At 46.7% G+C, this 22,936-nt stretch overlaps 1 protein-coding gene across 1 annotated transcript; it reads right to left on the bottom strand.

The window, feature by feature from the left end:
• Window positions 1-1,884: 1,884 nt before the first annotated feature.
• PECR (peroxisomal trans-2-enoyl-CoA reductase) lies at window positions 1,885-21,398 on the bottom strand. The gene is made up of 8 exons (XM_056537009.1): window positions 21,262-21,398; window positions 20,383-20,516; window positions 18,843-19,008; window positions 17,571-17,652; window positions 9,109-9,205; window positions 7,392-7,502; window positions 7,144-7,255; window positions 1,885-2,664 (listed from the first exon to the last, which is right to left on the bottom strand). The coding sequence occupies exons 1-8, from the start codon at window positions 21,371-21,373 to the stop codon at window positions 2,576-2,578; spliced, it is 903 nt and encodes a 300-aa protein (XP_056392984.1). The 5' UTR covers window positions 21,374-21,398; the 3' UTR covers window positions 1,885-2,575.
• Between the last annotated feature and the right edge of the window lie 1,538 nt (window positions 21,399-22,936).

Raw genomic sequence — 22,936 nt, 5'->3', positions numbered from 1 at the left:
ACAAAAAATGAAATAGCGGATGAATAAATACTCATCTGAATAAACATCCCTCATGTACGGCCATAACACCTCTGCCTACAGACTCCCACAGCCGGGACTACTACTACTCCCATCATGGAACACACTGTTTCCATGATGGGAGTAGTAGTTCCCTGGCTGCGGGAGTCTGCAGACAGCTGGGGAGGCTACATTAGTGTTTGTACTACTATCCTCATCATGGAACAGACTCTGTTTCATGATGGGGGTTGTAGTACAGGGGCTGAGGGATTGATCTCACCAGGTTTCAACTCTGAGACCCGATGCGATCAGAAGTTGTTAAGCAGGGGAGCGGGCGGCATGCTGCGTAACCCTGCCATGTATAGTGTGTTTTAACTTTCAATCCCCCACGGGACCCCTGAATGGCCGGTATCGAGGAGCCAATCAGGGCTCTCAGTGGGAGATTTAAAAATGAAAATTGTGAGTAGCAGCGGGGGCCATATCTATATTTAAAGCGCTGTGGAGGGCAAGATATATAGCACTGCAGGGGGGGGGGGGTGTAGTCAGGAGACATATAGCCTATATATCTAGCCCACAACAGCACATTAATAAAGAGATGACCCCCGCCTGCGCATTAAATATATATCCCCGCCAACACATTAATAAATATATACCCCCCGCCAGCACATGTATAATGTCCCTCCCCGCAGCGCATGTATAATGTACCTCCCCGCAGCGCATGTATAATGTCCTTCCCCCGCAGCGCATGTATAATGTCCCTCCCCCCGCAGCGCATGTATAATGTCCCTCCCCCCGCAGCGCATGTATAATGTCCCTCCCCCCGCAGCGCATGTATAATGTACCTCCCCGCAGCGCATGTATAATGTCCTTCCCCCGCAGCGCATGTATAATGTCCCTCCCCCCGCAGCGCATGTATAATGTCCCTCCCCCCGCAGCGCATGTATAATGTCCCTCCCCCCGCAGCGCATGTATAATGTCCCTCCCCCCGCAGCGCATGTATAATGTCCCTCCCCCCGCAGCGCATGTATAATGTCCCTCCCCCCGCAGCGCATGTATGTCCCTCCCCCCGCAGCGCATGTATAATGTACCTCCCCGCAGCGCATGTATAATGTACCTCCCCGCAGCGCATGTATAATGTACCTCCCCGCAGCGCATGTATAATGTACCTCCCCGCAGCGCATGTATAATGTACCTCCCCGCAGCGCATGTATAATGTCCCTCCCCGCAGAGCATGTATAATGTCCCTCCCCGCAGCGCATGTATAATGTCCCTCCCCCCGCAGCGCATGTATGTCCCTCCCCCCGCAGCGCATGTATAATGTACCTCCCCGCAGCGCATGTATAATGTACCTCCCCGCAGCGCATGTATAATGTACCTCCCCGCAGCGCATGTATAATGTCCCTCCCCGGGGGGTATATATTTATTTATTAATGCGCCGGCGGGGGGTATATATTTATTATATTTATAAATGCGCTGGCAGGGGTAATATCTAATGCACTGTTGGGGGGGCTAGATATATAGGCTATATGTCTCCCCCCCCCCCCCCCGCAGCATTATATATCTTGCCCCCCACAGCGCTATTAATATAGATATGGTCCCCTGCTAGTCACAATGTTCATTTTTAAATCTGCTGGGAGCCCTGATAGACTCCTCAGTACCGGCCATTCAGGGCTCCCCGCGGGGGATTTAAAAATGAAAGTTAAAACACTCTAAACATTGCAAGGTTGTGGACCATGCCGCCCGCTCCCCTGCTTAATAACTTCAGATCACATCTGGTCTCAGAAGGGAAACCCGGTGCGATCAATCCCTCAGCCCCTGTACTACAACCCCCATCATGGAACAGAGTCTGTTCCATGATGAGGATAGTAGTACAAACACTAATGTAGCCTCCCCAGCTGTCTGCAGACTCCTGCAGCCAGGGAACTACTGCTCCCATCATGGAAACAAGTGTGTTCCATGATGGGAGTAGTAGTAATCCCTCAGCACTGCAGGAGTCGCTGATGTCACCTCTTCAGAGCTCAGAAGTAATAACGGATATTATAAACCGGGTGCAGATGACATAAAGGATCATCCATCACCCATAGACTTCAATGTTAAAAATAATGGCTGTTAATTTACCTGTTTCTTGTGACAGAAGTAAAATTAGTGCACGCGCCGTTTGTTCTTCTGTCACAAATAACGTCCGTTATTCATGACGGGTCATAACAGGTCATAACGGATAATAAAAAATCCCATAGGCTTTAATGGGATTTTCTAACTGACGTTTATTACGGATCTTTTAATGGATGAATTTTATAGTGTGAAGGGGCCTCAGGTCGTGAACGCAGATACTCTGAAAACAATGCAAGGAAATCCGCGCTATTTACGATGCCGTTCAGGATATCTGAGCCAGGCCAGAGTCTGGGGACCGGACACAGTCAGCTCTGCTACATGGTGTCGTGAGCGGCTTTTATCATTACACAATCTCCAGGATCATATGGATTAAGCGGACGGTGTGATAATACTTTGGCGCACATTACTCATCAGCGCATCCATTCAGCTCGGCAATTACGCCAGGTGGTTCCCAGGGTCCCGGACATCAGAGCTTGGGGCCAGGGATGTCCGCCATCATTTTCTTCAGCGCTTTGGCGTTCTCCCCATCCGGAGCCTCCGGCCAATTGTTGTGATCTGAATAGAAAAAGGACAAAGTGGTTGAGTAGCGCGGCGGGAAATCTCAGCACGGGAATAGTCACCGACCGGTCAATGAGACTCAGATCACATGACGTCTCCCACTAGTGCTGGTAACTACTAGGACCTGGAGGGCGGATGAGCTGCGATACCCACAAGCGGTAACCATGTGACCAGATTTACAGGCGGGATACATACACTGTGGGGGTTTTCTATGCTTTTAGGTTCTTAAATACATAAGAAATAACATGAAAATTACCAGAAGTGACCACAGACCTGCTTTGGGCCATCCGGTTTTTACAGATAAAAAAAAAAATAAAATAAAATAAAAAATTTTAGTAATGCATTAAAAGATGCATAACAAAATGGTAGCAATTTGCAATAAAACTCATATATTAAACATAAACAAAAAACAAATAACAGTTTATGGAGCCTCAAAAATGATGGCTGAAGTCATAACTGAACTGCGAACGTCTAGAATAGAAGTCTCCAAACTGTGGACCTGCAGCTGTTGCAAAATTACAACTCCCAGCATGCCGACATACTGGGAGTTGTAGTTTTGCAACATCTGAGGATTTTTATGTCTCTATCACACATATTTCACAAAAAAATAGCATATTACAGCTGCTCAATGTCTTTTCCATCTTCTCAAAGGGAGGGGACGTGTCCTTTCTTCTCAGCACTGTGTTGACTCCTCCCCCTCCCTCACTCTGCTGACTCCCTGCTCTCAGAACAGCCTGGCAGCCCTGCTTTAACCCTTTGCTCTCTGGATTTATGCTGTATACACACACACACAATGATTATTGGAGATTGCCTGTACTCTACCACCAAAGACAATATTGAGTGTATATCTTACATCTTACTAAATAAGTGCAAAGGTTTAGTGCTAAAAGTATAGATTTTTTTATGCATACATTTTCTATATGTCCCTTTTCCATTCATATGTATCGTCCTTTGCCAGTTCTGTAATGCTGTAGTTTTGGAATAGTTTAGGTACAGTGTTTGGATATCTCTTTTTACAGCAGTGTTGCCTTCAGCTGCATGCCTACATCTTTTGTAAAACTACAACTCCCAGCATGCCCCGACATCCTTTGACTGTCCATCCCTGCTAAAACTTTGTGTTACAGCAGTGTTGCTGCAGGCTGTGTTCCTCCTGCAGCCTTGTCAATCAGCCATCTTGTGTCCATGACCCTTGGACATGCTCATGCTGCTGTGGGACTCAGGGTCCCAGGAAATATGGGGACCCCTAATGGTTTGATTTTCAAAGACAGTTTGGTTTCATAAAATGTGAAAATTGTTTAAAAAAATTTGAAAAATATTAGAAAAACTATTGTTTTGCCAAGATGTACAGCATATAAAAAGTTTTTATATCTGACAGTGTTCATTTAAAAAAAAAAATTTTATTATAATTTAAAAAAAAATTGGAAAGGGGGGTAATTTTTATATTATTAAAATATGTAAAGTCACATAGTACGGTTGAAAAAAGACAGACGTCCATCAAGTCCAATCGGGGGATTGAAGGGAAGGATGTAAGGGGATGAGGGGAAGGGATGTAGTTTTATAATTCTGCATAAGCTTTAATGTTATTTTGTTCCAGGAATGTATCTAATCCTGTTTTAAAGCTGTTAATTGTTCCTGCTGTGACCAGTTCCTGAGGTAGACCGTTCCATAAATTCACAGTCCTCACGGTAAAGAAGGCGTGTCGCCCCTTTAGACTAAACCTTTTCTTCTCCAGACGGAGGGAGTGCCCCCTCGTCCTTTGGGGGGGGTTTAACCTGGAACAGTTTTTCTCCATATTTTTTGTATGGGCCATTAATATACTTATATATGTTTATCATATCCCCCCTTAAACGTCTCTTCTCAAGACTAAGCAATTGTAACTCCTTTAATCGCTCCTCATAGATAAGATGTTCCGGGCCCCATATTAGTTTAGTCGCGCGTCTCTGCACCCTTTCCAACTCCGCAGGGTCCCTTTTATGGACAGGTGCCCAAAACTGAACAGCATATTCCAGGTGAGGCCGTACCAATGCTTTATATGTATATATGTTCTTTATTTATTATAAATTTTTTCTACGTCAACAGTCGGGAATGGGTTAAACGACCTGCAGTGTAAATTTAAAATCTGTGGTGCTGAAAACGTTGCAGATCAACAATGAATCCAGTATTGTGGTGTTTGCCGTGAGCATCAAAATCGGTAGTGGAAAATCTGCAACAAACCGGCGTGATCTGGTACACAAGGGTGTAGATCACCAGGACGCTGTCAGATCGAGACCGTAACCCTCTGCAGCAATCAGCAAGTATAACACTGGCCAAAGCCTCGGCCCTGCGCTGACTGCCCACGATGACCATTTCTTGTGAAAAAATGTAATAAAAATAAAAAACACTGGTTCATGGTTTGCTGTTTTTTGGCCATGTTTTTTTATTGAGAGTTTTGTGGTGAATTCAGCTTTAAAATCCACAAGATATTAAAGGGGTACTCCGCACCTAGACATCTTATCCCCTATCCTATAAGATGTCAGATTGCCGGGGTCCCACTGCTGGGGACCTCCGGGATAGCCGCTGCGGCACCCCGCTATCATTACTGCACAGAGCGACAGGCAATACAGGGGCCGGAGCATCGTTACCTCATGGCTCCGCCCCTCGTGATGTCACAGCCCGCCCCTCTCAATACAAGTCTATGGGAGGGGGTGTGGCGGTTGTCACGTCCCCTGCCATAGACTTGCATTAAGAGGGCGGGCCGTGATGTCACGAGGGGCGGAGCCATGACGTCACGCTGCTCAGTCCTCGCTGTGCAGTAATTATAGCGGGGTGCCGCAGCGGCGATCCTGGGGGTCCCCAGCAGTGGGACCCTGGCGATCTGACATCTTATCCCTTATCCTTTGGATAGGGGATAAGATGTCTAGGGGCGGAGTACCCCTTTAAAAAAAAAATTATAAGAAAAATCACATTGATTTTAAAGGGGTACTCCACTGGCCAGCGTTTGGAGCATTTAGTTCTGAATGCTGTGGGGGTCGGCCACGCCCCCTCATTACAAGTCTATGGGAGGGGTCGTGGCTGCTGCCCCCTCCCATAGACTTTCATTGAGGGGGCGTGGCCAACCCCCACAGCGCACACACAGCATTCAGAACTAAATGCTCCAAACGCTGGCCAGTGGATTTACCCTTTAATGTACAATTTAAAATCTGTCTAAAGAATTACCAAGTCCCCAAAAATCGTAAGGACTGTGAAAATCTGCACCAAAAATTTTTGTTTGTTTATTTTTTTGATGGGAAGTGTAATTCTGCAACATCCGTACAAGTTTAGTTATATTGTAGTTTTCCAACACTTGTCAGGGCATGATAGGAGTTGTAGTTTGAAGGACATTGTGGTACGGGCCGAGGGTCTTACCTGGCACCGTCCAGTGGCTGTGGTACGGGCCGAGGGTCTTACCTGGCACCGTCCAGTGGCTGTGGTACAGGCCGAGGGTCTTACCTGGCACAGTCCAGTGGCTGTGGTACAGGCCGAGGGTCTTACCTGGCACCGTCCAGTGGCTGTGGTACAGGCCGAGGGTCTTACCTGGCACCGTCCAGTGGCTGTGGTACAGACCGAGGGTCTTACCTGGCACAGTCCAGTGGCTGTGGTACAGGCCGAGGGTCTTACCTGGCACCGTCCAGTGGCTGTGGTACAGACCGAGGGTCTTACCTGGCACCGTCCAGTGGCTGTGGTACAGGCTGAGGGTCTTACCTGGCACCGTCCAGTGGCTGTGGTACAGGCCGAGGGTCTTACCTGGCACAGTCCAGTGGCTGTGGTACAGACCGAGGGTCTTACCTGGCACAGTCCAGTGGCTGTGGTACAGGCCGAGGGTCTTACCTGGCACCGTCCAGTGGCTGTGGTACAGGCCGAGGGTCTTACCTGGCACCGTCCAGTGGCTGTGGTACAGGCCGAGGGTCTTACCTGGCACCGTCCAGTGGCTGTGGTACAGGCCGAGGGTCTTACCTGGCACCGTCCAGTGGCTGTGGTACAGACCGAGGGTCTTACCTGGCACCGTCCAGTGGCTGTGGTACAGACCGAGGGTCTTACCTGGCACCGTCCAGTGGCTGTGGTACAGACCGAGGGTCTTACCTGGCACCGTCCAGTGGCTGTGGTACAGACCGAGGGTCTTACCTGGCACCGTCCAGTGGCTGTGGTACAGACCGAGGGTCTTACCTGGCACCGTCCAGTGGCTGTGGTACAGGCCGAGGGTCTTACCTGGCACCGTCCAGTGGCTGTGGTACAGACCGAGGGTCTTACCTGGCACCGTCCAGTGGCTGTGGTACAGACCGAGGGTCTTACCTGGCACCGTCCAGTGGCTGTGGTACAGACCGAGGGTCTTACCTGGCACCGTCCAGTGGCTGTGGTACAGACCGAGGGTCTTACCTGGCACCGTCCAGTGGCTGTGGTACAGACCGAGGGTCTTACCTGGCACCGTCCAGTGGCTGTGGTACAGACCGAGGGTCTTACCTGGCACCGTCCAGTGGCTGTGGTACAGGCTTTGCGCGGCGTCCACCTTCACAGTCTCTCCGGTCATGAAGGAGGCGGCAGGAGACAGCAGGAAACAAACCATCGGAGAGATCTGTACAGGAGAGACATGGAGATCGGGGTAAAGACGCCTGGAGGAAGGGGGGAGATGCTGCACAGAGTAGGGCGCCCCCTCTGGACACAGAACACAAGTGCTTTAGATTGGGGTCTCAGCCTGGATACCATCCTACCTCCTCAGGAAGTCCAAGCCTCTTGGCTGGAATATTAGGGATATAGTTCTGGAACATCGCAGGCCCCATGCCCCCATAATTCTCTACAGCCGTCTTGGAAAAGATGGTTCCCTGCAAAATATAGATAGAAGCCATGATGAGGCGGCTCTGTGGATGAGGAAATCAACTGAAGCTGACAAAACCTACAACAGATGACATCATCAAATCCCCCCATACACATGCATGCTGGGCTCAGCTGAGTGTGCATGTGCTTTCAGAGGGGAGAAAGCCACTGCCAGACACCACTATCTTTTCTTCAAATTCCCCTGCCCATCCTCCCTCCACTGTCCCTCCACCCCCCCAAACCCTGACGTCCCTCCAGACTCCACCGTCCCTCCACCCCCCAGTCTCCACCGTCCCTCCACCCCCCCAGTCTCCACCGTCCCTCCACCCCCCCAGTCTCCACCGTCCCTCCACCCCCCAAGTCTCCACCGTCCCTCCACCCCCCGTCTCCACCGTCCCTCCTCCCCCCAGACTCCTCTGTCCCTCCCCACCCCTCCAGTCTCCACCGTCCCTCCTCCCCCCAGTCTCCCCCTTCCCTCCTCCCCCCAGACTCCTCTGTCCCTCCTCCCCCCAGTCTCCACCGTCCCTCCTCCCCCTAGTCTCCACCGTCCCTCCTCCCCCCAGTCTCCACCGTCCCTCCTCCCCCCAGACTCCTCTGTCCCTCCCCACCCCTCCAGACTCCACCGTCCCTCCTCCCCCCAGTCTCCACCGTCCCTCCACCCCCCCAGTCTCCACCGTCCCTCCACCCCCCCAGTCTCCACCGTCCCTCCACCCCCCCAGTCTCCACCGTCCCTCCACCCCCCCAGTCTCCACCGTCCCTCCACCCCCCCAGTCTCCACCGTCCCTCCACCCCCCCAGACTCCTCTGTCCCTCCCCACCCCTCCAGTCTCCACCGTCCCTCCTCCCCCCAGTCTCCACCGTCCCTCCACCCCCCCAGACTCCTCTGTCCCTCCTCCCTCCAGACTCCACCGTCCCTCCTCCCCCCAGTCTCCACCGTCCCTCCACCCCCCCAGTCTCCACCGTCCCTCCACCCCCCCAGTCTCCACCGTCCCTCCACCCCCCCAGTCTCCACCGTCCCTCCACCCCCCCAGACTCCTCTGTCCCTCCCCACCCCTCCAGTCTCCACCGTCCCTCCTCCCCCCAGTCTCCACCGTCCCTCCACCCCCCCAGACTCCTCTGTCCCTCCTCCCTCCAGACTCCACCGTCCCTCCTCCCCCCAGTCTCCTCTGTCCCTTCCCTCCTCCCTCCAGACTCCACCGTCCCTCCTCCCCCCAGTCTCCACCGTCCCTCCTCCCTCCGGACCCCTCTGTCCTCCTCTGTTTCTCCACCAGGTCCATGGCAGGCATAAACAACACACATTTTTGGGACTACACCTATACCTCCCCCTGAGCTCCGCACGGACCTATCTGAACCAGAATAAACAGATGAGCCAAATGCAGGAAGATCAGAGACAATCCAGTTATCCTGGTACGGGCCAATTGTTTTATGTCAGATTATTAGGATTCTGAGACTTTTACTGATGTCAAATAACATTGTATCATATAAATCCAGATCTTCTGGGTCATGAGGGAATTTACAATAACCTAAAGGTTACTCTGAGATTTCATTATGCACAGAACTCAGTGATATCTGTAGGGGATAGGATTATTAAGAAAGTCCTTCCCTTTATACTTACAGGAGCGACAGAATTGATCCTAACACCAGAGTGCGCCCATTCAATAGCCAGGCTTTTCGTCAGGTTGTCCACAGCGGCTCGAGCTGCTCCTGTGTGTCTGACAACAGAGAACACAACCGGGGATGAAAGCAGCATACAAAGAGATCCGCACCAACCTGTATTTACTCCAGAGCTGCACTCACTATTCTGCTGGTGAGGTCACTGTGTACATACATTACATTACTTATCCTGTACTGATCCTGAGTTATATCCTGTATTATACTCCAGAGCTGTACTCACTATTCTGCTGGTGAGGTCACTGTGTACATACATTACATTACTTATCCTGTACAGATCCTGAGTTATATCCTGTATTACACTCCAGAGCTGTACTCACTATTCTGCTGGTGGGGTCACTGTGTACATACATTACATTACTTATCCTGTACGGATCCTGAGTTATATCCTGTATTATACTCCAGAGCTGTACTCACTATTCTGCTGGTGAGGTCACTGTGTACATACATTACATTACTTATCATGTACTGATCCTGAGTTATATCCTGTATTATACCCCAGAGCTGTACTCACTATTCTGCTGGTGAGGTCACTGTGTACATACATTACATTACTTATCCTGTACTGATCCTGAGTTATATCCTGTATTATACTCCAGAGCTGTATTCACTATTCTGCTGGTGAGGTCACTGTGTACATACATTACATTACTTATCCTGTACTGATCCTGAGTTATATCCTGTATTATACTCCAGAGCTGTACTCACTATTCTGCTGGTGAGATCACGGTGTATATACATTACATTACTTATCCTGTACTGATCCTGAGTTATATCCTGTATTATACTCCAGAGCTGTACTCACTATTCTGCTGGTGAGGTCACTGTGTACATACATTACATTACTTATCCTATACGGATCCTGAGTTATATCCTGTATTATACTCCAGAGCTGTACTCACTATTCTGCTGGTGGGGTCACTGTGTACATACATTACATTACTTATCCTGTACGGATCCTGAGTTATATCCTGTATTATACTCCAGAGCTGTACTCACTATTCTGCTGGTGAGGTCACTGTGTACATACATTACATTACTTATCATGTACTGATCCTGAGTTATATCTTGTATTATACCCCAGAGCTGTACTCACTATTCTGCTGGTGAGGTCACTGTGTACATACATTACATTACTTATCCTGTACTGATCCTGAGTTATATCCTGTATTATACTCCAGAGCTGTACTCACTATTCTGCTGGTGAGGTCACTGTGTACATACATTACATTACTTATCCTGTACTGATCCTGAGTTATATCCTGTATTATACTCCAGAGCTGTACTCACTATTCTGCTGGTGAGGTCACTGTGTACATACATTACATTACTTATCCTGTACTGATCCTGAGTTATATCCTGTATTACACCCCAGAGCTGTACTCACTATTCTGCTGGTGAGGTCACTGTGTACATACATTACATTACTTATCCTGTACTGATCCTGAGTTATATCCTGTATTACACCCCAGAGCTGTACTCACTATTCTGCTGGTGAGGTCACTGTGTACATACATTACATTACTTATCCTGTACTGATCCTGTGTTATATCCTGTATTATACTCCAGAGCTGTACTCACTATTCTGCTGGTGAGGTCACTGTGTACATACATTACATTACTTATCCTGTACTGATCCTGAGTTATATCCTGTATTATACTCCAGAGCTGTACTCACTATTCTGCTGGTGAGATCACTGTGTACATACATTACATTACTTATCCTGTACTGATCCTGAGTTATATATCAGACAGGAGGCGAGTATCTTATGATTAATCTTTCTTTATTAATGCCCATAGCAGAATCCAAACGTTTACTTTAATGAATTTTAACCAGAAAAAACTTCTCAAACTACAACTCCCAGCAGTCCTCTGTTATGTCATGGCCAATCCTAGCCCAGGACGGCTGCTATATAAAGGACTGCCTCCATAGTCTCCTCCCCTTTCTTTCTGCTCAGATAAGTATACTCTCATATTGTATTATTTCATTCTATTTATAGTGCTATTTCATTATTGTGACACCCTGGTGTTGTCGGTGATTGTATTCTGGGATTACTGGACCTGGTCTCTCTCAAGGCATCTGTCAGTCTCCCCCCCCCCCCCTTTTTGTACTATTTTATTGCTTTCTCTGTTTTTCGGCACTTTTTCTATCTTGCCTGCGCTGCTTGTCAGCATTCGCTCTCCCGCTTGCTAACGCTGCGCCGGCTTCAATTCTGGTCATAGCAGCCCCTAGCACCTCACTTCACCTACCTTTCGGCGCAATTTTCTCCCGGCGCCATTTTCTATCCCTTCCTTCTCCATCTTTCGCGCCCTCCTTTTCTGCCGCATCGCGTCCCTCATCGCGATATCAGGGGGGCGTGACTTGCTGGGCGTTTCTCTGACCGCCCAATCACAGCGCTTGAAGGCGTAATCTCGCGAGATTACGCCTCTCCCAGTGCAGAGTGAGCGGTCTGGAGAACGGAGCCTGTATACTGTGCTAAGAGGTTTTTTCTGTACTTCCCTGTGTTTGTTGGGAATTTATTCCCTAATGTCCCTTGTTATTAGATATATAAATATCTATCTATCAGTATTCCTTCTAGCAGCCAGCTAGCGTAGTTACCTGAGATCACTACTGTGCTCCAGAGTTACAGCTCCAGAGTTACAGCTCCAGAGTACAGCTCCAGAGTTACAGCTCCAGAGTTACAGCTCCAGAGTTACAGCTCCAGAGTTACAGCTCCAGAGTTACAGCTCCAGAGTTACAGCTCCAGAGTTACAGCTCCAGAGTTACAGCTCCAGAGTTACAGCTCCAGAGTTACAGCTCCAGAGTTACAGCTCCAGAGTTACAGCTCCAGAGTTACAGCTCCAGAGTTACAGCTCCAGAGTTACAGCTCCAGAGTTACAGCTCCAGAGTTACAGCTCCAGAGTTACAGCTCCAGAGTTACAGCTCCAGAGTTACAGCTCCAGAGTACAGTACATCTGTGTACACTCTTACCTCTGATTATTTCACATCCCTGTCACTTATATTTAGTGTGATACCTGTCCCATGGCTGATGAGAGGACCACAGTCTCTCCTAAGGCCTCTACAGGGGAGGAGCCATCGCTGGACACAGCTCATTTCTTGAGCGCTGCCCAGATCCAAGATCTTATCAATAGATCTGCAGTGGCGAACCGCCAATTAAGAAGGGCAAAGCTTCTCAGAAGCGTAAGCATACCATCATGGTATTCGACTCCCCGGCAGGGGAAGTACAATCCGTGCAGCAGGCAGTGCCTACCCCGGACTGCCGACCCACACTTCCTCCAGACTCTAATCGACCCCTGGGCCTCGGGGAGTTATCTGTGCAGAGGCGAAGGTCCGCCAGACGGGCCAAGCAGGACTCATTCAAGGACGCCTCGGAGGAGTCGTCATCCGCGGAGTCCGAGGCGGCAGACGCCACCGAGTCTGTCTCTATGGATGAGGATAGTGGGCATGTGGCGCTCCCTGAGGACGCCGACCCTGTACCCCAGGGCGATACAATCTTGGACTCTCTTGGAGAGCCGTTTTTGACCCAAAGGCGATATCCCATCCTCGCTCTGGAGATTGGGCACCCCTTCCACAGGTGTCGCAATACATTGAATTTTGGGCTCGTAGGTCTGTGGATAGAACCAACAGAAACAAACTAAATGCAGAGTACCCCACGCCCTCTATCCCCAAAAAAGTTGAGCTCACCCCAAAGGTTGACCCCATTCTGATGAGGTACCTCACCAAGAATGGTAAATACTCAAAAAAGGGCATCGAGAGGTCCTTCAGATCTATTCAGGACCGAATCCTGGACCTACTCGGCCCCCTTAGCAAAATTCTCAACCTCTCGGAACAGGCGACTGCGACTGAGCAACCGGTCGACCTGCTCCAGAGAGCGATTCGTATGCTAGGGTGTGCCAACACCACGTGCTCGACGGAAAGGCGTCGTTCTATCCTGATGAGGCTTGACCCTCAACTATCTCACTTGGCTGAGACAGAACCTGGTCCTGCTGTCGAGGGTATGCTCTTTGGCGATAATTTAATTAAAGATATTAATAAGTTTGTCGGACAGTTTACCAGTAATCTTTTAAAAAATCCGGAATGTCCAGTAAGGTTTTTCCCGGGCCGGCAGAAGCAGAGGCCGATCTGCCGGCCGCAATTCCTCTAATAGGCCATATAGTAGAGCACCAGTTCCCCAGTACAACCAGGCTCCACAATCCTACCCCGTGCCAGTGGAGGGCCATGGAGGGGACATGGCGGCAGGGGATATCCTCGTTCAGGTCCGACTACCGGTGAGTACTACACACCTGACACATCCTCACATACCTGTGGGGGGACGATTGAAACATTTTATCCACGTCTGGTCTGTGATTACGGCAGACCCCTGGACACTCAAGACAGTGGCAGGGTACCAAATAGAACTTTACTCCCTGCCGGACATGAATGTGACTCCACCCCCATCCGGTTTTCAAATCTAAACGTTGCTCTTATAGACAACGAGCTACAAGACCTCCTGTTACCGCCCCGTCATAAACTTACGCAATCTAAATCAATAAGTCACGTATCGGCATTTCAAGATGGAAGGGATCCATTCTCTGCGGGACCTCCTACGACCAGGGGATTGGCTGGCGAAGGTGGACTTGAAGGACGCCTATCTCACCTTCCCCATTCAGCAGTCTTCGCAACAATTCCTTCGTTTTCTCTGGAGAGACCGCATGTGGCAATTTACTTGCCTTCCCTTCGGCCTCTCGTCCGCCCCATGGTGTTTCACCAAGATGCTGAAACCAGTGGTGGCGTTCCTGCGAAGCAGAGGAGTAAGACTGATTATTTACCTGGACGACCTTATCATGGCTCGGTCCAGGGTTCAAGCCAACAAACACATGGGCTGGACAGTTATACTGTTACAGGAATTGGGGTTCCTTATCAATCACGAGAAGTCTGTTCTCGTTCCAGCTCAAGAGATGAAGTTTCTGGGCTTCTTGGTAGATACTGAGCGGGCGGTCCTTCGCCTGCCCAAGTCAAAACTGGCCCTCATCCGCAAGGAGATCAGGGCAGTATTGCGCAAGGGGCACGTGTCGCTGCGGGTAATCGCACGACTGGTGGGTCTCTTGTCAGCCTCTATACAGGCAATATTTCCAGCCCCTCTCCATTATCGAGCCTTAGAGGCTCAAAACCTTACATTTACTTCAGGGTCTTCGGTACGCGGACGAAGTATCTCTCTCTGTCCGGAAGCCGAGGAGGAATTACGGTGGGGGCTACGTCATGCCGTCTAATGGAACAGCAAGACCATCTTCAGTTCCAGTCCGGACGTCATAACAGAGTCGGACGCCAGTCGCCAGGGCTGGGGCGCCTGCTGCGGCCACTCTTCAACAGGAGGGACGTGGTCCGCAGAAGAATCCCTATTGCACATCAATGCGCTGGAACTTCTGGCGGCATTCTTTGCCATCAGGAGCTTCATGCCACACGCATCCAATTGCTGTGTGTTGTTGCACATGGACAACGTGACCGCGGTTCAGTATGTCAACCCCTTGGGGGGCTCGAGATCCAGAATCCTTGCGGAACTCGCAAAGGACTTCTGGCATTTTTGCCTAGCCCGCGACATTGTTCCGATAGCGAAATACATTCCAGGAGCTTCCAACCTGGTAGCGGATTGGAATTCTCGCTATCTGATCGATTCCAGTGACTGGAAGCTGGACCGGTCGGTTTTCAAGGCCCTTTACCACCTTTGGGGTCCATTCTCTATAGATCTGTTCGCTTCCCGCCTCAACCACCAGCTGCACTGCTTTTACAGTTGGAGGCAGGACCCAGAAGCTTATGCAGTAGACGACTTTAGACAGACCTGGCCACGGGGACGCATTATGATGATTCCCAGGGTCCTCTTACAGATAGCGAACCTGAGGGCGATGGTGGTGTTGATCACTCCCTGGTGGCCGACGCAACCGTGGTTTCCTCTGCTGCTGGGGATGACCATAGCTTTCCCCAGACTGCTTCCTCTCTTCCCTCGTCTCCTCACCAATCCGAGCGGGGGTCTACATCCTCTGATACTGGAGAACAAACTACCTCTCCTCGCATGGTTGGTTTCGGGGGTGCCAGACGCAGATAGCGACCTTTTAAGATCGGCTAGGGATCTCCTCGCCTTGGCCTGGGCCCCAGGGACTAGATCTGCATATCGATCAGCCTGGAGACTCTGGGTTCGTTGGTGTGATCAACGGCAGGTTGATCCCGTTCAGGCGCCTGTGTCTGTAGTTAATTACTTGGCGGATTCTTTTGAATCTGGGAAGTCATATAGCTCGCTCAATGTGTATCGGTCTACAATATCGGCATACCATTCCCCAGTAGATTCAAACACCCACTGGTGTGCCGGCTTCTACGAGGCATTTCAACGCCCTCCTCGTCCTAAATACCAAGCCACTTGGGATGTAGCCAGGCTTCTAGATATGTTCTCTTTCTGGGACGATAATGACGCACTTTCTTTAAAGTTGCTGTCTTTCAAGCTTACGGTCCTTTTATGCTTAGTTTCCATTAAACGTGTGTCAGATGTTAGGGCCCTAGATATCTCCAGGTGACAATTTTCGCCTCAGGGAGTTAAATTATCTGTGGTTCGTAGGACCAAAACGGGTATACAGTCTGTTTTTTTATCCGTGTTTTCCTGCACATCCACGGCTGTGTGTTGTCCGTTGCCTTCAGGCATACGAGAAGCAGACAGCCTCTTTATGTTCTTCGGAGTTTTCTCAACTTCTTCTTATTTCCTTCTTATTTTCCGTCCTTATCACCCGGTTACTTCGGCTACTCTAGCCAGGTGGGTACGTTCCGCCATGGATCCATGGCGGGGATTGACGTCTGTTTGGTGCCCACTCCTCCAGGGGCGCCATGGCTACTAAGGTGGTCACTTCCGGAGGTTCCCTCTCCGACCTGTTGATGGAGGCGGACTGGTCTTCCGAAAGCACTTTCCGTCATTTTTATTTTAGACCGGAGGAACACATATCTATGTCGGTCCTATAACGTGGTTTGTTTTGCATTTTAACATTTCTGTACCATAATTTTATATGTAGCTTTGAACTTGCATAAGATATGAGCCTCCTGTCTGATATATAAATCGAGATTTTCCTAGCTTGTGACGGAAAATATAAGTTATATGAAGACAGGAGGCGAGTATCTTCCCTCCCGAACCCACCCTGTCACGGTGTTCTTCTTCTCGTTCCAGGCTACTGAACGGAGTTGCATCGTGATTGGCGGAGGCTGAGTCATCGCAGTGAGATTCCTCATGGAAGTGTCCCCGTTGGGACGTCGTGTTCGGTCTGGTTGATCGGAGTTCCATGGATCCAGTTCCGGGTTCTGTTGATGGTCACGTTTCCAGTTGCAGCAGATTTGCATCAAGAAAGAGGAGGAGACAATGGAGGCAGTCCTTTATATAGCAGCCGTCCTGGGCTAGGATTGGCCGAGACATACCAGAGGACTGCTGGGAGTTGTAGTTTGAGAAGTTTTTTTTCTGGTTAAAGTAAACGTTTGAATTTCTGCTATGGTCATTAATAAAGAAAGATTAATGCATAAGATACTCGCCTCCTGTCTTCATATAACTAATATTTTCCGTCACAACCTAGGAAAATCTCGATTTAAATCCTGTATTATACTCCAGAGCTGTACTCACTATTCTGCTGGTGAGGTCACTGTGTACATACATTACATTACTTATCCTGTACTGATCCTGAGTTATATCCTGTATTATACTCCAGAGCTGTACTCACTATTCTGCTGGTGAGGTCACTGTGTACATACATTACATTACTTATCCTGTACTGATCCTGAGTTATATCCTGTATTATACTCCAGAGCTGTACTCACTATTCTGCTGGTGAGGTCACTGTGTACATACATTACATTACTTATCCTGTACTGATCCTGAGTTATATCATGTATTATACTCCAGAGCTGTACTCACTATTCTGCTGGTGAGGTCACTGTGTACATACATTACATTACTTATCCTGTACTGATCCTGAGTTATATCCTGTATTATACCCCAGAGCTGTACTCACTATTCTGCTGGTGAGGTCACTGTGTACATACATTACATTACTTATCCTGTATTGATCCTGAGTTATATCCTGTATTATACTCCAGAGCTGTACTCACTATTCTGCTGGTGAGATCACTGTGTACATACATTACATTACTTATCCTGTACTGATCCTGAGTTATATCCTGTATTATACTCCAGAGCTGTACTCACTATTCTGCTGGTGAGGTCACTGTGTACATACATTACATTACTTATCCTGTACTGATCCTGAGTTATATCCTGTATTATACTCCAGAGCTGTACTCACTATTCTTACTAGAGACACTTGTAACAGTTTAGATGAATTGTGATGGTGTTGGTGCAGTTTGTGTTTCTACTGTAGAACGGTATTTAGAAAATTAACACTTACGCCATGCCAGGAAATCCTTTCCACATGTCTGCCACGATATTCACTATGGCGCCACCGTGATCTTTCATCCAAGCGTTGTACACTAAATGCCGAAGGAAAAACACGGTCAGTGAGATTCAGACAAATCAAAGTCTACATGAAAGAGTCATAAAATAGCGAGTACAGCTCTGGAGTATAATACAGGATATAACTCAGGATCAGTACAGGATAAGTAATGTAATGTATGTACACAGTGACCTCACCAGCAGAATAGTGAGTACAGCTCTGGAGTATAATACAGGATATAACTCAGGATCAGTACAGGATAAGTAATGTAATGTATGTACACAGTGATCTCACCAGCAGAATAGTGAGTACAGCTCTGGAGTATAATACAGGATATAACTCAGGATCAGTACAGGATAAGTAATGTAATGTATGTACACAGTGACCTCACCAGCAGAATAGTGAGTACAGCTCTGGAATATAATACATGATATAACTCAGGATCAGTACAGGATAAGTAATGTATGTACACAGTGACCTCACCAGCAGAATAGTGAGTACAGCTCTGGAGTATAATACAGGATATAACTCAGGATCAGTACAGGATAAGTAATGTAATGTATGTACACAGTGACCTCACCAGCAGAATAGTGAGCACAGCTCTGGAGTATAATACAGGATATAACTCAGGATCAGTACAGGATAAGTAATGTAATGTATGTACACAGTGACCTCACCAGCAGAATAGTGAGTACAGCTCTGGAATATAATACATGATATAACTCAGGATCAGTTCAGGATAAGTAATGTAATGTATGTACACAGTGACCTCACCAGCAGAATAGTGAGTACAGCTCTGGAGTATAATACAGGATATAACTCAGGATCAGTACAGGATAAGTAATGTAATGTATGTACACAGTGACCTCACCAGCAGAATAGTGAGTACAGCTCTGGAGTATAATACACACAGGTGAGATCTCCCTGAATATTATTGCTGCTCCTTACACTCCTGGACACCCTGTGTTTTGCACATAGACGGGTGTGAAATGTCTTAGAATTTTAAATCATTTAATAATGAATCTTTATTTGAATATAGTTTTTCAGCTGCATTAACTAGAAATCTGATTAGATACAGGTGATACTGGAGTGTGGTGTGTATCACTATGTAACTATGTGCTATTCATGATATTAGGAAAGCTGAGTGACCCCTATAGGAGCAGAGACAGTGGCCCCTGGGTACTGTAGATATTTGGGGGCCACGATCTGCCTGTATCAGGGACCTACCTGCTTTGCAGCAGTAGAAGGTGCCGGTGAGGTTGGTCTCCACCACCGCGTTCCATCCTTTAGGGGTAATGGCTTCGCTCGGACTCGGGAATTGGCCTCCCCCATTGTTGACTAAGAAGTCGATCCGGCCGTATCGGCTCAGGGTGGACTTCACCAGCGATTCTACCTGGTAAGAGAGACGAGAGGAGGTGAACGAGGAAAGGAGGAGGCAATGCAGGGGTTAATACATTTCTAGACAATTGGGGGGTGGGGTATAGCTATAATGGGTCCGGCAGTGTGGAGGTTAATACATGTCTACACAATGGGGGGGGGGGGGGGGGGTATATAGTTACAATGGAACCAGCAGTGCAGGGGTTAATACATGTCTACACAATGGGGGGGTGGGATAGTTATAATGGAGCCAGCAGTGCGGGGGTTAATACATGTCTACACAATAAGGGGAATAGTTATAATGGAGCCAGCAGTGCAGGGGTTAATACATGTCTACACAATAAGGGGTATAGTTATAATGGAGCCAGCAGTGTGGGGGTTAATACATGTCTACACAATAAGGGGTATAGTTATAATGGAGCCAGCAGTGTGGGGGTTAATACATGTCTACACATTAAGGGGTTTTGTTAAAATTGAGTCAGCAGTGCAGGGGTTAATACATGTCTACACAATAAGGGGAATAGTTATAATGGAGCCAGCAGTGTGGGGGTTAATACATGTCTACACAATAAGGGGTTTTGTTAAAATTGAGTCAGCAGTGCAGGGGTTAATAGATGTCTGCACAATAGGGATGTATAGTTATGATGGAGCAAGCAGTGCGGGGGTTAATACATGTATATATATATATATATATATATATATATAATAGGGATGTATAGTTATAATGGAGCCAGCAGTGCGGGGGTTAATACATGTATATATATATATATATATATATATATATATAATAGGGATGTATAGTTATAATGGAGCCAGCAGTGCGGGGGTTAATACATGTATATATATATATATATATATATATATATATATATATATATATATAATAGGGATGTATAGTTATAATGGAGCCAGCAGTGCGGGGGTTAATACATGTATATATAATAGGGCGGTATAGTTATAATGGAGCCAGCAGTGCGGGGGTTAATACATGTATATATAATAGGGAGGTATAGTTATAATGGAGCCAGCAGTGCAGGGGTTAAAGGGGTTGTCCATAATTAGAAAAAACTTGCAAAAACAGCTCCCCCTTGTTTACAGGTTCTGTTTGGTACTGCAGCTCAGATCCATTGAAGAAGAAGAGCCTGAGCTGCAGTACTTCACACGACCTGTGGACAGGGGAGGCGCTGTTCTCCCCCCATGTTTTGTAATCCCGATGGGGGGTGGATAGTAATGCTGTGTCACGTGTTCACAACCAGACACTGGTCTCCTGAAATACTCTGTGCGGCTCGGAGCCATGACTCCCCCGGCGACCATCACACGTACAGATGGCGCTCCTCATCACAGGGGTCTCTGGTCAGTGAGCGGTTACTGATCAGCGGCGCCCGCTCACCTCCTCCTCTCTGCGGATGTTACACTGAAGCGCAGTCAGCACAGAGGGGTCCGGGGGGGAGATCCGGCTCACCAGCTCTGCCGTCGCTTCTTTAAGCCGCTCGAGTTTCCGGGAAGCGATAACCACGCTGCAGCCTGCGGAGACGGTGGAAAGAAACGCTATAAAAACTTAGAAGGGTAAAATAACATAAATAAACTTATAAGGGTAAAATAAACTATATAAAACTTATAAGGGTAAAATAAACTATAAAAACTTATAAGGGTAAAATAAACTATATAAAACTTATAAGGGTAAAATAAACTATATAAAACTTATAAGGGTAAAATAAACTATAAAAACTTATAAGGGTAAAATAACATAAATAAACTATAAAAACTTATAAGGGTAAAATAACATAAGGAAGAAAAAAAAATTTATAAAAAGGGAAAAAAACGTATAAATCAGCGTTTCCCAAACAGGGTGCCTCCAGGTGTTGCAAAACTACAACTCCCAGCATGCCTGGACAGCCGAAGGCTGTCCAGGCATGCTGGGAATTGTAGTTTTGCAACATGTGGAGGCACCCTGGTTGGGAAACATTGTTTTGAATAATGAAGAGAAAAATCGTACAAAGGGGGCATGTTGTAGTTTTGAAACAGCTGGGGGGCCACAGTTTGGAGCCCATTGGTATAATAGAAAACACTGTTCCCTCCAGTATATGCTCAGCAGCGCATACAACTACAAGTCCCAGCATGCCCCGCACACAGTCCTCAGCGGTTTTTCTATTCCCTGACAGGCAATGCATGCTGGGAAGTGTAGTTCTAGAGCGGAGTGCTCGGTACAGGGGTCACAGTGCGGTGACTGATAGGAGCGATGGCCCCTGACCCCGCCCGGTCACCTGACCTAGTTCCAGCAGCTCCGCCGCTATGGCCTTCCCGATCCCGGTGCCTCCGCCGGTCACAATGGCGACCTTGTTCCTGAACAGTCCTGGAGCGAACACACTGCAGGCCGCCATAATGGTGCACCGTGATCACGTGACACTTCCGGGATCAGAAGTCCTGGCAGCGTTACCATGGAGACCAGTGTGTGACAACCGCGCAACACGTGCCCCGTATATACCCCATAATATTATAATACCCCCATATATTATACTAGTATAATACCCCCATATATACTAGTATAATACCCCTATAATATTATAATACCCCATATATTATACTAGTGTAATACCCCTATAATATTATAATACCCCATATATTATACTAGTATAATACCCCTATAATATTATAATACCCCCATATATTATACTAGTGTAATACCCCTATAATATTATAATACCCCCATATAATATACTAGTATAATACCCCTATAATATTATAATACCCCATATATTATACTAGTATAATAACCCCTATAATATTATAATACCCCATATATTATACTAGTATAATACCCCTATAATATTATAATACCCCATATATTATAGTAGTATAATACCCCTATAATATTATAATACCCCCATATATTATACTAGTATAATACCCCTATAATATTATAATACCCCATATATTATACTAGTATAATACCCCTATATATTATACTAGTATAATACCCCCATATATTATAGTAGTATAATACCCCTATAATATTATAATACCCCCATATATTATACTAGTATAATACCCCTATAATATTATAATACCCCATATATTATACTAGTATAATAACCCCTATAATATTATAATACCCCATATATTATACTAGTATAATACCCCTATAATATTATAATACCCCATATATTATAGTAGTATAATACCCCTATAATATTATAATACCCCCATATATTATACTAGTATAATACCCCTATAATATTATAATACCCCATATATTATAGTAGTATAATACCCCTATAATATTATAATACCCCCATATGTTATACTAGTATAATACCCCTATAATATTATAATACCCCCATATATTATACTAGTATAATACCCCTATAATATTATAATACCCCCATATATTATACTAGTATAATACCCCTATAATATTATAATACCCCCATATATTATACTAGTATAATACACCTATAATACCCCATATATTTTACTAGTATAATACCCCTATAATATTATAATACCCCCATATATTATACTAATATAATACCCTATAATATTATAATACCCCATATATTATACTAGTATAATACCCCTATAATATTATAATACCCCATATATTTATACTAGTATAATACCCCATAATATTATAATACCCCCATATATTATACTAGTATAATACCCCTATAATATTATAATACCCCCATATATTATACTAGTATAATACCCCTATAATATTATAATACCCCCATATATTATACTAGTATAATACCCTATAATATTATAATACCCCATATATTATACTAGTATAATACCCCTATAATATTATAATACCCCATATATTATACTAGTATAATACACCTATAATACCCCATATATTTTACTAGTATAATACCCCTATAATATTATAATACCCCCATATATTATACTAGTATAATACCCCTATAATATTATAATACCCC

The sequence above is a fragment of the Hyla sarda genome, chromosome 8 (assembly GCF_029499605.1).
Source record: "Hyla sarda isolate aHylSar1 chromosome 8, aHylSar1.hap1, whole genome shotgun sequence".
Lineage (NCBI taxonomy): Eukaryota > Metazoa > Chordata > Amphibia > Anura > Hylidae > Hyla > Hyla sarda.
Note: the sequence above shows the minus strand (reverse complement) of the source record. Positions and strands in the feature narration are given on the sequence as shown.